The 17,012-nt window shown below is 47.0% G+C and overlaps 1 protein-coding gene across 1 annotated transcript in view; it reads right to left on the reverse strand.

The window, feature by feature from the left end:
* Positions 1-17,012, reverse strand: part of Arid1a (AT-rich interaction domain 1A) — a 77,141-nt gene that overhangs the window by 5,742 nt on the left and 54,387 nt on the right. Inside the window, exons 5-19 of the mRNA XM_029540217.1 lie at positions 11,698-11,938; positions 11,260-11,349; positions 10,147-10,314; positions 9,257-9,569; positions 8,600-8,745; positions 8,394-8,503; positions 6,754-6,963; positions 4,881-5,088; positions 3,378-3,510; positions 3,044-3,216; positions 2,496-2,646; positions 2,269-2,418; positions 2,092-2,191; positions 749-1,640; positions 310-440 (exon numbers count right to left, since the gene is read on the reverse strand). Of these exons, the coding sequence (XP_029396077.1) occupies positions 310-440; positions 749-1,640; positions 2,092-2,191; positions 2,269-2,418; positions 2,496-2,646; positions 3,044-3,216; positions 3,378-3,510; positions 4,881-5,088; positions 6,754-6,963; positions 8,394-8,503; positions 8,600-8,745; positions 9,257-9,569; positions 10,147-10,314; positions 11,260-11,349; positions 11,698-11,938 (3,216 nt within the window). The remainder of the gene's footprint in view (positions 1-309; positions 441-748; positions 1,641-2,091; positions 2,192-2,268; positions 2,419-2,495; positions 2,647-3,043; positions 3,217-3,377; positions 3,511-4,880; positions 5,089-6,753; positions 6,964-8,393; positions 8,504-8,599; positions 8,746-9,256; positions 9,570-10,146; positions 10,315-11,259; positions 11,350-11,697; positions 11,939-17,012) is intronic.

Below are 17,012 nucleotides of genomic sequence, written 5' to 3' on the forward strand. Positions count from 1 at the left end.
TGTAGACCAGGCTGGCCTTGAACTCAGAAATCCGCCTGCCTCTGCCTCCCAAGTGCTGGGATTAAAGGCATGCGCCACCATGCTTGGCACGAGAAACCCTGTATTGAAAGCAGCAACAATGAGTTGCTAGCAATGCTTCTAATGCCTCATCCCCACGTGTGTAGGGTGTGTGTGTGTCTAGGCACGCACACTGCAAGCACAGACACATCCAGCACAGTGACAAGGGCCAAGGATGGCTTCATTCCTGCCGTGCCATACTGTTATCTACATCAACAGTACCCCTCACCTTGCCCAGACACCTGCACTCACCTGACTGAGGTTGAAGGTCATAATGCTGTTGTCATCATACAGTAGGATGTTAATGGTGTCTAACGCCCACGTGCTCTCTGCCAGGAGCCCGGACTTGAGGGACATCATTACCCGCCATGCCTCCGGGGTTCCTGAAATAAACCTCTGTGTTGTCCATCCACCAAGCCCCAGCTGGCTAGAGGCACCCCCAAGGCTGGTCCATTAGTCAGGCTAGTCTGACTTCATTGCTTCTAAGCTCTTTAGGATACCAGCATATGGCAGACAGAGCCTTGAAGAAAAACCTGAAATCAGCTTATGTCTTCCATCCTGCAAATTCTTTGGCTTTCTTTTAGTAAATACCGTGCCAGATTTAACCACATCCAGGATATTGGGATGGAGGGAACCATGTGAAAGATGGAAAGGGGTAGATTGAGCCACCCAATCAGGGAGGTCTCCTTACCAATGTCTTTCATTGTGAGCCGCCTTCTCTGCTTCAACACAGGCTGGGTGGCCTCTACAGAGCCAGGTGGGAAGGTGATATCCCGCCGAATCATAGGCGGCTGCACAGGGGCAGGCGCTATGTGCGAAGCGGGCACCGGGGGACCCGCCTTTTGCATTTTCATCCCAGAGTGTAGGAATGGAGACTTGCTAGGAGAAGTACGGTTCTCCATGGGCCGGGGGAGGGGAGCGGGGCTGGATACCTGAGGAATGTGATTCGGCATGCTCGGTGGGGGCTGGTAGTTAGATGGAGGGGGTCTTGTCATGGGGGGAACAGGGGCTGAAGGACCATACGGAGGCTGGCGTGTGCCATGGGAAGGCCATGGGCCTTCATGGTTGGCCCTCTGATCTGTGTGGAGCATTTCATCTGTTCGGTTCACACCATGATACGCAGGGCCTTGGGGGGCGGAGCCTGTGTTCTGCCTGTTGGCATAATTGTAGGTCATGTCATTTCGCCCCTGCCACATGGTGCCTTGCTGAGCAACCTCAGCTGATGCCTGGATGGGGCCACCCATCATTTGTGGTGGCATGTTCTGCTGGGCACTGGAACCAGGAGGTGCAGAGACTCGGTCTCGGCCAAACTGGAATGGAAATTGGTTCTGGGGGCCACCTGCTGGTCGACGCTCAGTAGTAGCGGTGGCGGAGGCAGGGTAGGCATTGCTGTACTGGTTGTACACGTCCTGCTGAGGGGAAGGCTGGGCAGCTTGTGGCTGGCTGGCAGGCTGGGACTGAGCTGCAGGCAACTGCTGCTGTTGAGGTTGGCCTTGCCCAGTGCTGTACGGCACACTGTACATCTCCCCTTCATGCCGCTTGGCAGGAGGGCCATACGTGCCATCCATCGGCCTCTTATAATTCTAAAACAGAGAGCGCAGAGCGGAGATTAATACCGTGTACTGAGTCACACAACCCACAAGAACCGTGGGTGATGTCCACTCATTAGATATTAATTCATTTTTCTTTTGCTCCCTCTGAGAGACAGGACAGATGCCAAGAAAGCAAACACTTTAGTAAATTATCTTTTGAAGCTGTTTTTGAGAGCAACCACTATTTTCTCTTCTAAAGCTCTCCTTTCAAATAGAAAAATATATAAAACATCAAAAATCAAAACAGACCGTTTTTAGTTCTTTTAGAAGAGAGACTTGATAAACAAGAAAGATTATGTGACACTCTATGTAGAACTGCCTGGCTGGGTAGAGGAATACCCACCAAGTAGCCAAAGTGATCTTTATAGCCCGCTACCTATTAATCTTGATTGCTTCCTGCTTTCTAGGGCTGTGCCAGCAAATCCCCAAGCACCTTCCTTACCTGCTGCTGCTGCTGCTGATACATGGTGCTCTGCTGGCTGGGGAAGGGGCTGCTGGAAGGGGTGCCTTGGGCGGAGAACTGATTGCCATAGGAATCATGTCTGCAGAAAACAAAGAGGATTAAGGTGGAGAATCACAAACCTGAGCAACACAGGCAGAGGAACTAGGATTTACTCACCGTTGCTGTTGCTGCTGCTGCTGTTGCTGCTGCTGCTGCGGGGGATAGCGGCTAGGAGAATACATCCCCGAATCTGGGGTGGAAGGCATGAGATTTGGCTGAGGGGCTCCAGTGCCCATATTTCCTTCAGGCCCAATTCCAGGCTCCGTCCTAAACAAAATTGGAGAAGGGAATTAGCATGGTATATAGCTTCAGGGTAGCAAGAGTTGGGCAGGGCCAGGGCTCACCTCACTCTGTCGTAAGGACCTCCATAGGGATAGTGCTGCCGTGGTCCCATCGCCACATTTCCCAACCCAGGGCCAGCAGCACGGCTGTAGGGATCACCCATCCCACCATTGGGGCCCTGCCCTGAGGACATGAAGGGATCACTTCCTGGTGCTGAGGACAGAAAAGAAGACAATGAATGAGAAAACCAGCAGGTTGGCAGGCTCTGCAGTCTACACATCCCTACCCCATGGTTCCATGTTCTCTACAGAGCATGGTTTCCTCCGGTTTCTTTCATGACAGGCTAAGTAGAGAATGACTGGCCAGGTGAAAGAGAAAAGAAGAAGGGGGAAAAAAAAGAGGTTGGTGGCTCAGTGGGACGATGTTTGCCTGCGATATCCCAGCTTTAACCTCTAGCATTGCACCAGGAAGGGAAGAGGGGAAGGCAGGCAGGAAGAAGGGAGGGGTATGGTGAGGGTGACACAGAAGCATTTCAGAGGCTATCTCAGCAATACCACCAAGCCACTCAAACTCCACAAGCATAAGACGATGCCATCCAGCAGTCAGTCACCTTTCCTCATGCTGCCATAAGGATCCTTATTTGGCTCATAGGACATGCGCCCCATCATGTCAGAGGTATTCATACTGGGCTGGTACCCAGGGTTTGGAGTCATGGAATTCCGCTTCTGGAATGTGGGGTCACTTCCATCAGGAAAGGCATCCTGGATTCCGACTGAGTTGCTCCTGCATCAGAGGGGAGAAGACTAATGAAGCCTCCAACAGACTTCAGGTAAGCCAAGAACCACGGGAGCCACAGGTGGGGCGAGTGAGTAGAGGAATGAACTGCCCTTGGGTTACCCAAGTTTTACCTCCAGAGACACTCAGAGTTCCTTATCATGCCTTACCTCATGCCTGGTAAGGGGGGAACTTGACTATGTGGTGTGGATGCTGGAGTTGGTGGCTTCAGGTCTCCTCCCTCTGCCATAGAACTGCTGGTTGACTGCGGAGTTTGTGGCCCCTGCATAGACCCTGATCCCGCTGTGGACAGAGGTGCAGAGTGAGCTCCTACCTTGTAAGAAAAGTATTTAATTCTGACAAAATTACAAATGCTGTAGAATTTGTGTGTGTGTGTGCATGTTCATGTGTATGAGTCTGTTTCCTTTTAGACAGGGCCTCATACTGTATAGCCCAGGCTGGTTAGAACTGGCGATCCTTTCTTTCAGCCTCTGGAGTGCTGGGAATGACACTGCATTTGCCTCCCCAGGATCTCTCTTTAAGAGATTTTCCTAAGAACATTGAGCAGATCCAAGAAGACTTCTCACTGTCGGTGATGTAAAAGGGCAAGTCAGAGAAGGGAAGGGATTTCGTCACTTATGCAGGCATGTCCTGATATAAGAGCTGCACAACTGAGCTCCAATAAATAGATGCGTACACCCTACTCCCACACACTCTGAGGTCTGAGGTTGAGAGCTGAGGAGGTGGACATTGCTTCCCACCAGGTCACTTAAGTCACGGGCAGCTTCCTCATCACCTTTGTCCAAAGAACTTGTCTAACTTATTAAACACCATAGTGATGATGGAGCAAAAAATGTCCAATCAGAGACCCGGAAACACGGGGTGTAGAAAGGAGTGTCACATGGCCAGTGCCTAGATGCTTCTATTAGGCACACAGCAAAATGTTACCCTTAGATTCTAATATTCCTCTAAAGAGCACAGAGCTCCCAGTAATGAATGTTTCCAGTAGGTACCGTTTCGTAGCATTAGACAGCACACTACTACTGAGGCCTTCCCAAGCTGATGAGTCATCTCAGGCACAAAGTACACCCTCAGAGGTCAAAGACAGGGCATGTATGTTTACACCTACCTTCTACCCTGGCCTCTTTCCCATGCTAGCCTCGGCCCCAGCCTCCTTTGAGAACAGAGGGTAAAGCAGAACTCCTGTCCTCAGAAGGCTCCATTCACATTCTCTCCCTACCCCTTCTAACCATTCATTACCATCTTAGCTCTCTGGGGGAATCTCAGGCTCTAGTCTGTGCCGCATTCTAAGGCGCTGACATCAGCAGGCCAAAGCTCCCAGATGGCCCAACCACGCTGCTATTTGTCAGTTTTCCCTCACTCCTCTGGTGTCCCTCCCACTCACCAGTTTACAAACATTTGGAAAGATGCCAGGTGTACAACAGGAGAATTAGAAAGTTAAAACTTAAGGCTGCCGCACAGCACCTCCCAAGGGAGTCGCCACTACTGCTCTTTAGTCTGCCAACCTGCCAAGCCACGTGGATGGCTAAAAACACACATCCCTGGCATGTGCTCTGCTCCCTGGAGTGACAGAGGCACCAGTACCTAAGGACGTGTGCTCCCAGCTTTGGGGTGAGGGGTGGGTTGAGGGTAGGGTGCTCAGCCATTCTTACCAGGAGAGGGAGGCTGGATCTTGGGCTGGGACTTCTTGGAATCGGCAGCTGCAAAGATATCGGGGGGAGGGTCTTCCCCCCGCTCAATCTTGCACTCAAAGGCATAGAGACACTGGATGTACTGCTTTTTCAATGAGCTGGCAGCACTGCTTGATGTACCCACATTGAGATTGGTTGCAAGTTCCCGCCATTTTTTGTTCTTGTTGACCTGAAAGACCACCAGAAGAGTCAGAGTATAGTTAACCCAACCTTCCAGCTCACAGGGGCTGAACCCTAAAAGGTTGTTGCAAGCTTATAGTCTGAAGTAACTGCAAGCAGCACTGCTTAATTAAAACAGGACAAACAGCATGCTGAAACTGGACAGAACTCAGTGTCTGGGCTGTATGCTCCAACCCTCACCCTCTCACTGAATTTTTTAAAATTTTTATTTTTTTAAAATATTTATTTATTATATATAAGTACACTGTAGCTGCTTTCAGACACCGCAGAAGAGGATGTCAGACCTCATTACTGGTGGTTGTGAGCCACCATGTGGTTGCTAGGATTTGAACTCAGGACCTTCGGAATAAAAGTCAGTGCTCTTAACAGCTGAGCCATCTCTCCACCAGAGTCTTTAGTGCTGGGAACATGGCCATTGCAGTCCTGATCCACAGGAAAGATTCTGGAATATGATACCGTTCATCCACAGAGCCCAAGGAAGCAGAGATAACTTCCATAGAAAGAAGTGAGGTGACCAGAAACCCTTTGTAAGGTGGGCCTGGTGAAAGTGACACTTTGGCTGTTTTTACAGTTAGCAACAGTCGTGGATATCTTTGCACACTCCCTCCCACCCTGTAAGACCTGGCCCATGCTACTGGGATGGCCCTCTCACTAACCTTTCAGGCTCAGGATTCATGCTTGCCCTTCTCAGGGCCTTCACTCAGAAATGAATTCTTATTGTCTTTAGAATACAACTACTTAACAGCAACTTAAAGATTTCTTTTCCAACTGGAAGACAAGCTTTGTTCTATATCTCATCTAATGCTCAGTGAGTTCAAAGACCCAGCAATCAGAAGAAAGTAGAGTTATAAGCAACCAATCCCACTTTCCCACACATAGGAAACAAGGACCAAATGAGAAAGTAAGAATGTACACAGGTCACCTCAGAAGCCCTATGTGGCTTTGCTTCCCACGCCAGTGATATGGCAGCCTGCACGTGCCCTATTCTGTTTTGTTTTCCTTTGTGGGGGAGGGGAAGGAAGCCTGACAGGAGAAGGGATTCATAGATGACTGGTAGTTGGCAGCATTCCAATCACTTTCTTTTCTGCGGGTGACAGCTGTTTTCCTTTCCTGATTTAGAAGGTTTGGAATAAGTTTCTCCCTGTCAGGCTCGCCCAGCCCCACTCCAGTTTTTCTGGTTTGTATAATAAAGAAAAGGTCGCAGAAGAAAGCCCACAAGGCAAAGTGAGCTATCACTAGTTAGCCTCTCTGGCTGACTACAAACAGAACTGTAAAGTATACAGCAATGGCATTTCCAGTAAGGACTGACCCATTCTCTGAAGTCAGAGTACTCTACTTCTCCCTCTGTGACCACTCTATATGCCATTTCTCAACTTCTATAATCCCTGGAAAGTTTCTTAAATTCAAAGGATCAATGAACCTGGCTCTGATAACATCACAGAGACCAAGTGATTCATGGGGCCTCTTGCTGAAGGTTTACGGAGATTATTCCTAAAGTCTGACAGGACAAATGCTTACATATGGTCCCTGCTTTACCATTAAGAAGACTCGAAGCTCATGGTTTAGAGACCTTGTTAAAGATCATGTGTTTTAAGTGTCTCAGACCGCAACACCAAGGGATGAATGGCACTCTGAGAAGCAGTCTGGTGCTCACCTGAGTCAGCCCGCCAATCTCCTTCACAGACACATACAGGCGATAGAGGTCCAGAGGCTTCCTCCCCACAGCAGGAAGGTTTGTCATGCCCATGGCCTTTTCCTCTGTGAAGGCCAGGTACCGGTCCACCCACATCTTCCTCTCGGGCTCACCTCCCAACTCATACAATTTGGTGATCTTCTCATTGGTGGTGGTAGAAGAACTGGATTTCTGGAGGGTAGGTTGAAACCAGAGACTCAAAGTCAAAGCCTATGCATCCAGGGGCCGCTTAAGTCTCTTCTCTGTCTGCCCCTCTCTGAGACAGGAAGGCTTTTTAGAGCATGAGCTGGTTGTGAGAACTGCCTGCTCTGGTATCCCAGGTGTTGGGAGTCTATCTCAGAAGCTTTAAGAGAACATGCGTGTGATAGCAAAGATGGAGAATCCACTGACAAGCTGCAGTTTTGGTATGGTGATTCTAACCGTACAGAAGGTTACGAGATACACAGACTTTAGCTTTGGTTAATTAGGCTGTGTGATTATTTTTATTTCAAAGTTGTCCTTTTAATGCTAAAATTTAAAAATTACTTCATGCAAAGGACGGTTTTGAGGGTAAGTACACATGTGTCTGGTGCTTGCAAGAACAGAAGAGGGCAGGTAATCAATGGAGTCCCCTAGAGCTGGAGTTACAGACAGTGTTAGCTGCCATGTGTGAGCCACCTGGCAAGTGGACTCAGGTCCTCTGGATGAGCAGCCAGTGCTCCTAACCACGGAGTCATCAAGAGACCCTAACTTTGTTTTGTTTTTTTGAGCCAGGCTTTCTCCGTGTAGCCCTGGCTCCGGAGGAGAGGACCATGGGAGTGAGCTGCCCCCTTCAAGTTCTGCATCTCTGCATTTCTTTTCATTAAATCGTCAATTTTAAAATGTAGATGTGGACTGGGTGTGGCAGCACACATCTTTAATCCCAGCAATGGAGGAGGCAGAGAGGCAGCTAGATCTCTGCAAGTTCAAGGCCAACCGGGTCTACACAGTGAGTTCTAGGTCATCCAGAGCTACCTAGTGAGACCCTGTCTCAACCCACTGACTCCCCAAACACACCAAACCAAACCAAACCAATCAAGCCAGTGGATCATAAGATAAACATGATAGCTGTTTTTAGAGGGCTGGTGTTCTGGCTTCCAATCATCCAACCTATAGGGAGGTCAAGACCTCGACCCCCACCTGCATCACTGTTCTGCTTGTAAAACTGTAGTACCAACCATTCCTGCTGCTCTGAGTAAAGTCTAGGAAGAGAGGGGCACCTAGCTGCAAACAGTATTTCATCATCAGTGTATACACCTAAGAGGCCAAGTCTCACAGAGGAGTGTATACTGCAAAGCTCGATGGGAGTGACATACTGAGGCAACGGAATCTTTCGTGGGTACCAGCATCACAACATGCTAAAACCTTGTCATTCTCTTTCTTTTCTTCCTCTAGCACCCTGTGTTTCCACAGACAGGGTTTCTCTGTATAGTTCTGGCTGTCCCTGAACCCGCTCTGTAGACCAGGCTGGCCTTGAACTCAGGGGACATGCCAACACTGCCTGGCTCTCATTTTTCCTTCATATCATTCAGCAAAGGGGATAAGATACATAGTTGAAAGGGGCAAAAGATAAAAATCATTACCTTAGATTTGGATTCTGTCTTAGGTGTTCCATCTGCCTTGTTGTTCATTTTTGTGGCGGGAGTTAACTTAACATCTCCAAGGCCCATCATCTCTGGGCTGGCTGCCATCCCTGTAAAAAGAAACCAGTTCAGGTCTAGTAGATTCTACTACAGCTTGAAGATCTTTCTTGAAGAAACTCCTGTGATGAGCACTCAGTTACACTGACCTGCTGAATTGTTGGCCATGGTTCCACCCATGGGGTATGGGGGTCCCTGAGGGTTGATCATGCCAGCCATACTGTTGATCCCCTGTCCATAGGGAGGTCCAGTTCCCATCATGCCTCCTTGATTCATATTTGGGTAGCCTGGTGGCCTAAGGAAGAAGATGAACATTAAAGAGAAGGTTAGAGACACACTGTTTTATTTGGCACAAAGGTTCAAGGTAGGTCTGAACTCTGAGAAGCAAGCACCAGCGTAGTCTGATGGGGAAAACCCATGAAGAATAAGGTCTTATGATGTTTTATAAACACCACTTTCCCATAGGCAACACCTAAAGTTGCTATGTTTCTACTTAAAGGATCGCTTTATGCCAGAGCCTATAAGCCTCCAGTCGTCGCTTTACCGTTCCTCTCTTTTTTCCTCCCTATACTCCCAAGTAGCCTACAGGCATAAAGCACCACACCCAGCTTAAGTTCTGTACACAGGATACGTCGTCAGATCAATTTTTACTAACACCCTGGAGAACCAGCACATTCGTGCATGTGTTTAAACTGTGTGTTAAAAAGAAAACACAGTGCTTAGAAGAACTTTTAATAACATATGCCCTGTGCATGCATGTGCTTGCACACCAGAAATAGAACGCTCTCTTCACTTCCAGGCCTTACCTGTTTTGGATAGAGTTGGCAGCAACATGCATGGCAACAGCAGACTCTTGGGTTTTCCTGTTCATTCCCCCTGGTGGAGGACACATCCCTGACCCAACCTGAGGTGGCATATTGGCCATATTAGGGCCATAAGGCCTGTTGCCCATAGACGCATGAGTCATTCTCCCTGGAGGGAGTGTGCCATAAGGTGGGATTCCAGGCTGCCCATGCATCTGACCTCCAGCACCCATAGGGTTCATACTTCCAGCCATGCCTGCATTGGGGTAGTTGGCGTTGGGCAAGGCATTATAGTTAGGCTGCCTGGGATAGCCTCCTGGGGGGAGGGGAAAGACAATACAAGCCTTGGTTAGCGAGCCCCAGAACTACAACTCTCAAAACTCCAAACAATTACAATTCATCAATATCTGGGTCAGGAAAATGAACAAGTCCATCATTAAGGAGAGGAAACATCTCTAGCCCCATCCCCAATTTGGGGTTGGGTTGGCTGGGGACTGAATCCAGGGCTTTGCTCATTACTGAGCCACACTCCCTGACTGTCCAGCACAGAGAATGATGGCCGAGTTAGTATACAAACCTTCCAGCATTCAATGGAATTCTTTCCTTTCTACACATTTCCCTGCCTCCCACCCAAACGTTTTTCTTAATTTGTTTGTTATGTGGGTGCACGCGTGAGCAATGCACATCCAGTCATGGCACAGTGCCTTTATCTAATAAAGGTCTGTGTTGGCCCTTCAAAGGCCCATACAAGGTGACAGAATGAAGACATGACGAACCATTGCCCACTCCTCCCTAGGGTCTCGGCTGGGGAGATGTAAGGAAGAGTGCCCTATTCTTTTACCCAGCTGTTAACACAGTACCCCTCTTTTCTTCTGAAGGGGTAGTATACTTACCTTGTGGGCCATACTGACTCCCCTGGGGACCATAGCTCCCCATGGAGTTCTGCTGGTAGGAGCCCATGCCCGAGTGCATCTGTCCTCCAGAAGGCTGACGTGGAGATAAGGCCGAGCCAGGCTGAGGGGAAGTGTACTGGGGCATCTGGGGGTTCCTCTGCATATAACCTATTTGTGGAATGTATCCAAATAATTATCTACTCAGTATAATGGGAATAAACGGCTTCCCCACTCTGCTGGACTTCCTTTGGCATGGAATCTGCTACTGTAGTTGCCCATTCAGGTGTCTTGAAAGTGACATGCCATTTACATGGGGTACATACTAACTTTTTTTGTAGTTTTGTTTTTGTTTTTGTTTTTTTTTGGTTTTTCGAGACAGGGTTTCTCTGTGTAGCCCTGGCTGTCCTGGAACTCACTCTGTAGACCAGACTGGCCTCGAACTCAGAAATCCGCCTGCCTCTGCCTCCCAAGTGCTGGGATTAAAGGCGTGCACCACCACGCCCAGCTTGTAGTTTTGTTTTTAAAACAATGGTTCTGCTTGTCTTGGAACTTACTCAGTACACCAGGCTGGTCTCAAACTCAAGAGACCTACCAGCATCGGCCTTCCCCAGTATGGGGATTAAAGGCACGTGCCACTACTGCCCCGAAGCAACTTTCACACTAAATAGAAAATTGATAAAAAGCACTGACCAAAAAAACCGAAACAAAACAAAACACCAATAACAGCCCCCACCCCGAAAACCAAAATGTGGAGTCTTCAGCAAATGCTTACTAAATGAATTAGGCGTAATGAAAGGCGCAAGCCATCAAAACGCTGGTCAGCACTGGGCTATGTAGAGTAACGGCTGGAGGATGGACACAAGGACAAGCTCACTGAACCCAACAGTCTGCTGTTGGCATTATTGTAAGCTTTCTGCCATACAGTTCTTCAAGAGTTACTCAACTGGGCACTAACATGGATGCTTTAGTACCACATTCTTCAGTTTGCAGCCCATGGGACAGCTATGACTTTGGCCCAGCATGTTTGAAGTTGACAACAACATGTTACAATAGTGGTAGACCGGGGTGGGTGCTCCTGCTAGTTAGTCCTCTGTCAAAACCCCAAGCTCTCACCTCGATCTTGGGCAATGCTTGATTGGTTCATGGAAGGGTGCATGATGCTGTCTGACTGGCCACTGGGTGGCCGAGGTGGCATCTGGTTGCCTGCTCCAGACAAAAGAAAAAAACAAAAAACAAAAACAAAAACAAACAAACAAACAAACAAAAAAAGAAACAAAAACCATGGCTCAGCCTGAGAATTCTAACTAAGGGGTGACTTTGGAGCTAGAAATGGCTCAATACTTCTTATGCTATATATATATATATATATATATATATATATATATATATATATATATATATATATATACCAGTATTCATCCAAGGGCTTCCCACCTCCCTTCTTAAAATGCTAAGGGAAAAACCATGCAGGCAGGAGTCAAAGCTCCCTTTCATCACCACAAGACCAACCAGTTTTTCCTCCTCCCCCCAAAAAAACAGCACTGAGAGTACCTGGCACTGCAGCAGGCGAGAGTGGTCCTGAGCGAGACTGCGCGACACTGGCAGGAGAGCCAACAGGGGACGGGGACGGGCCTCGGATGCCAGGCAGGTGAGGGGAGGTGTGAGGAGAAAAAGGAGACTGAGCTGGATTGCTCTGCTCTCCTTGGCTGCTGGAAATCCCTGATGTGCTCACGCCAGGACTCAGAGCTCCTTCTGTCCCCATAGGGAGATCATCTATTGAACCAGACAGATCCTGAAACACACATGCAAGGGTATTAGCAAAAGGAAGCCAAATAAGCGTATATACAGTTGGTCACAACACTAGCTTCCATACAGCAAACTTCATGAAGGACCATAATTAAACACTGAATACACTTGTGAATTCAATTCATGGGCCTTCTGGCCTTTACTAATACTGCTGAGCAAGGTGGTACACATTTGCAAACTAGCACTTAAGAGGCTAGGCAGTAAGACTGAGTTTAAGGCCAGCCTGGATGACCCGATATGAATGTGTCACAAGGGACTGGAGAGATGGCTCAGCAGTTAAGAGAACTGACTGCTCTTCCAGAGGTTCTGAGTTCAATTCCCAGCAACCACATGGAGGCTCACAACCATCTGTATATGGGATCCGATGCTCTCTTCTGGTCTTCAGGCACACATACAGGCAGAATTCAAGTTTATTCTTTACAGTGAATTCAAGTTATTATTTATGAGACCAGGGGACTAGTATGGTCTATGTAGGTGATTTCCAAGACCCTATCTCAAAAACAAAACAAAATACCCATAAACCAGTCAGTCAGCTATCTTCCACCTAGGCAAGCAAACAAATTGAAACCTACTTCAATTCTGCTACCTAAGCAAAAATAGTTACAAACCTTAAAAATGTACATGTATCAATAAAGCTTCAGACATACAAAGCGGTAGCCGGGTGATCAGTTCTGTCCCCAAAGATCTTATAACAGCTTGTATTTTACCTTCTCTCTCTTCAAACCAGGACAAAGTGCCTACTTCAGTGATACTTAAATGCTTCTCCAAGGAGAAAAGTACAAAGTACTGCTAGGAACCCTCTTCCTCACATCTCTCACACTATTGTGTGTGTGTGTGTGTGTGTGTGAAGGAGGGGTGATTTTAAAAAAAAATATCGAAGCTGGGGGCGTGGTGGCGCACGCCTTTAATCTCAGCACTCGGGAGGCAGAGGCAGGCGGATTTCTGAGTTCGAGGCCAGCCTGGTCTACTGATTGAGTTCCAGGACAGCCAGGGCTACACAAAGAAACCCTGCCTCGAAAAAAAACCCAAAATAAATAAATAAATAAATAAATAGATAGATAGATAGATAGATAGATAAAAATTATGTGCGTTGGTGTTTTACCTGCACATATGTCAAATCCCTGCAATAGGAGTTGCAGACAGTTGTGAGCTGACATGTGCATGCTGGGAATTGAACCAGGATCCTCTGGAAGCACAGCCAGTGCTTTTAATCTCAGAGAAATCTCTCCAGCCTGTACCTTACATCATTGTTTACTAAAGACTTTCAATCCAAACCTTTGTATTATATGGGCAAGGAGGTAAGAAAGGAATATGGAACATAAGAGAATCTCTTCAATGCTAAGAAGGTCTGGCATTAAATTTCTAACTCCTGATCTGTAAGAAGGATGGACAGAAGTTCACCAAATTCAATGTTCTGTCCGAGTCAATTCAAGTGTGATGTATAAGTGGGCCCCTTATACAACACACTTCTTGCTCCTCTAACTGCTGCCAGCTTCTTCTTCTTTTTCTTTTTCTTTTCTTTTTTTTTTTTTTTTGGTTTTTCGAGACAGGGTTTCTCTGTGTAGCTCTGGCTGTCCTGGAACTCACTCTGTAGACCAGGCTGTCCTCAAACTCAGAAATCTGCCTGCCTCTGCCTCCCGAGTGCTGAGATTAAAGGTGTGCACCACCACGCCCGGCTATGCTGCCAGCTTCTAAGATGATCTATTTGCTTACTGGAAGAAGAAGTTAGTTTATTTTACAAGATATTAAGAATCAAATGTCCGAGTCAGGCTATCCTCGATTTTCACCTCCCAACTTGCATGGCCACAGTCAGCTCTGAGAGCTATCCCTGTCCTTGTCCTCTTGCGCTGTGTTTGAGATGGGGTACGCAATTGCATATGTGGACCAGTGGTCAATCTCAGACACTGTTTCTCGGGTGTCGTATACCTTGAGGTTTTTGTGAAGACAGATCTTTAAAAGGAAGTAGAACTGGCTAAGAAGGCTAAGATGAGCTGGGCGTGGTGGCGCATGCCTTTAATCCCAGCACTCAGGAGGCAGAGGCAGGCGGATTTCTGCGTTCGAGGCCAGCCTGGTCTACAGAGTGAGTTCCAGGACAGCCAGGGTTACACAGAGAAACCCTGTCTTGAAAAAAACAAAACAAAAAAAAAAAAAAAAAAAAAAAAAAAAAAAAAAACCCAAAAAAAGAAGAAGGCTAAGATGGCCAGCCAGGATGCTTCCGAATCTGTCTCTGCCTCCCTGGCACTAGTGTCACAGAAGTGTGTACTGTCACCATGTATTGCTTTTTGTGTCTAGGGATTAAGCTTTTCCAACTGAATAATCTCGCTCCAGCCCCCTAAGCCCCAAATTGATTTGAAACACTAAGTGTTCTTGAGCTGGAGAGATGGCTCAGTGGTTAAGAGCACTGACTGCTCTTCCAAAGGTCCTGAGTTCATTTCCCAGCAACCACATGGTAATGGGATTTGATGCTCTCTTCTGATTTGTCTGAAGACAGCTACCGTGTACTCATATAAATCTTTTAAAAAAGAAAAACTAAGTGTTTTTTTAGACAGTTTATATTTACACAGGTAAAATACAGTGTCTTAGAAACCACATCTGAGATGATGCATGAGATCCTCTTGACTATCTTTTTGTTTTCTCCCATTTGGTCCATGCACACAGGACACCCACCACTCAATAGTGAGGAATTGGTTTCAGCTGTTCTTGAGTTAAATGAGCAGAGCTCACCACAGATCTGACTTAAATGCTCAGTCTTGGCTGAGGGATCCCAGAAGCAGCCCTTAGGCTGAAGTCTCAGGATCTATGGATGGTAAAGAGGGACTTTCTTCATACAGGCACTTTGAAGAGAGTTTTCAGTTTTGAGGGGGGGAAAAAAAAGAAAGTCTTAAGTTCCTTGAAGAAAAAGTGCTAAATAAGCTACTGTCAAGAGCCCCATGCCAGTTAGGATGTGTGGGCACAGAGAGTGCCAAGCAAAGAGGGCATCATTCATTTCATCTTTCTCTTGATTGGTTTGAAACAACTTAACAAGCTGTTCTATCTTTGTCAGGTGGTAACTGGTCCACACAGGAACATTGATCTGAAATGGTTTTAAGAAGCAGACCATTTAAGAATAGCAAAGGGCAACAGATTCAGCATTAACAGAGCTACCACTGAGCACTGGCTATGTGCAGGTACTTTGTGTTTCATTCTGTCACTCTCCATCCCCCACCCCCACCAGCCTCACATTCTTTATATATCGAGGCTGATCTTCCTACTGCCAGTTTACTGAGGCTTACCACCTGAGGCTCAATCTGCATGCAGGTATCCATCCATACAAGATTCATGCAGTTCAGGTTGGATTCAAACTGATGATTTCTGACCCGCCTATCTCTATCTTCCAAGCGCCACCACACGCGGCTCAGTCTGTGAATTTTATTTTATTTTTCTCTTTTTCTTTTCTTTCTTTATTTTTTTTTTTTTTGCAAATGACAGGGTTTCTTTGTGTAGCCTTGGCTGCCCTGGAACTCACCCTGTAGACCAGGCTGGGATTTCCTTTATTTTAATTTTTACAACTCTTGGCTGTATACACTACTACTACTAAATTTTGAAGACACGTGAAACCGATGGCCAGAGAGAGCTTGAATTATCTGCCCAAGTCATCTGGTGACTAAGTAGCTTGAACCCCAGGCAAAAGCTCAAGCCCAACCTTTTTCATTCATTTTCTCCATTATTTTATAAAACAGTATGAACTGAGGAAAAAACATGCCATACAATGAGTTAAGTAAATAAAGTTGAGCTTTAGATAATCATTAATTGTGATTTTGAGCAACCTGGCAAATAAGCTTGGCTTAGGTTTTTAATGAGAGGCCTGGACAAATGAGTTTGTGACACCGTGTGGGGGCATGATCACAAACCCCACTAGCACAATACAACTGGTGCAAGACCAGCTACGATATTCTAGAATAAGAAGTATATGCTGGATAGTGGTAGGGCACAACTTTAATCTCAGCACTTGGGCAGCAGAGACAGGTGGACCTGAGTTCAAAAGCCAGCCTGGTCTACAGATTGAGTTCCAGGATAACGAGAGCTACACAGGGAAACCCTGTCTCAAGAAGAAAAAGGAAGTGGGCAAGCACACACAAGGTATAAGCTAGGAGATGATTCAATGGGTAAGAGAAGGACTTGAGTTTGGAGTACCTATGTCAAAGCTGGGATTGACCTCAAGTACCTGTAGGCCCTGTGCTGGGGAACAAAGACAAGACTGCAGGGGCTTGCTGGCCAGCTGGCCTAGTTGGAAATGCCAGGCTGCAGGTGTCATGAGATACTCTCAATAGCGTGAGGAGAGAGTGACAAGAGCAGGACATTCAAATGTCTCCTCTGGTCTCCATAACCGCATTCCAGAGACACAACCTCAATCACATGCATCCACCACACACATACATTACAACTTGAGAGAAACAGAGAGAGAATGAGAACATATGATATCCATGCAGCAGGAAATGAAAGATATTAATCAGTCCCATGGGCTAATCACATGATAAATGTTTTTATTGGATATAAGGGTTTAAGTCTCCAAAAGTTGCCATCCAAACAACTCCTCTTGTAGGGGACCCCAAACTTCATGACCTTCTATTGCTTGGGTCCTTGGCTTTCTACTCTATAATAATCCAGTTTTTCAGGTCTCCTGTTTCATACAAACGTGATATGTGGTTGTTGAGTCAGACATTCTGTGTGCCTGGTTTCTAGAGCACTCTTCCAAAGGTGAGAGTTTCATCAAACGAAGCCCCATGTGCATTTAGCATTTTAGAGACCCATGTTCCCAAAACTCTCCCAAAGGACCCAATTAGTAAGTATCTCTTGGGGGAGGAGGGGTGGCTCAGATGTTGAGCCACATCCCTCCAGTTGGACAGCTTTCCCTGGGTTTGCTGTTCTCCAAGTACCATCCTGCAGGGAGGTGCTAGGTGAGGACCAGCCCACTCAGTGCCCTGCCAGTTCCAAGGAAGCAGCGGGGCCAGAAGAATTTCCTCACAGGTTTCTAACGTATTTCATGAATTTTACTGCTCATCTACCATGCAGATCAAACG

The sequence above is a fragment of the Mus pahari genome, chromosome 6 (genome assembly GCF_900095145.1).
Source record: "Mus pahari chromosome 6, PAHARI_EIJ_v1.1, whole genome shotgun sequence".
Classification (NCBI taxonomy): domain Eukaryota; kingdom Metazoa; phylum Chordata; class Mammalia; order Rodentia; family Muridae; genus Mus; species Mus pahari.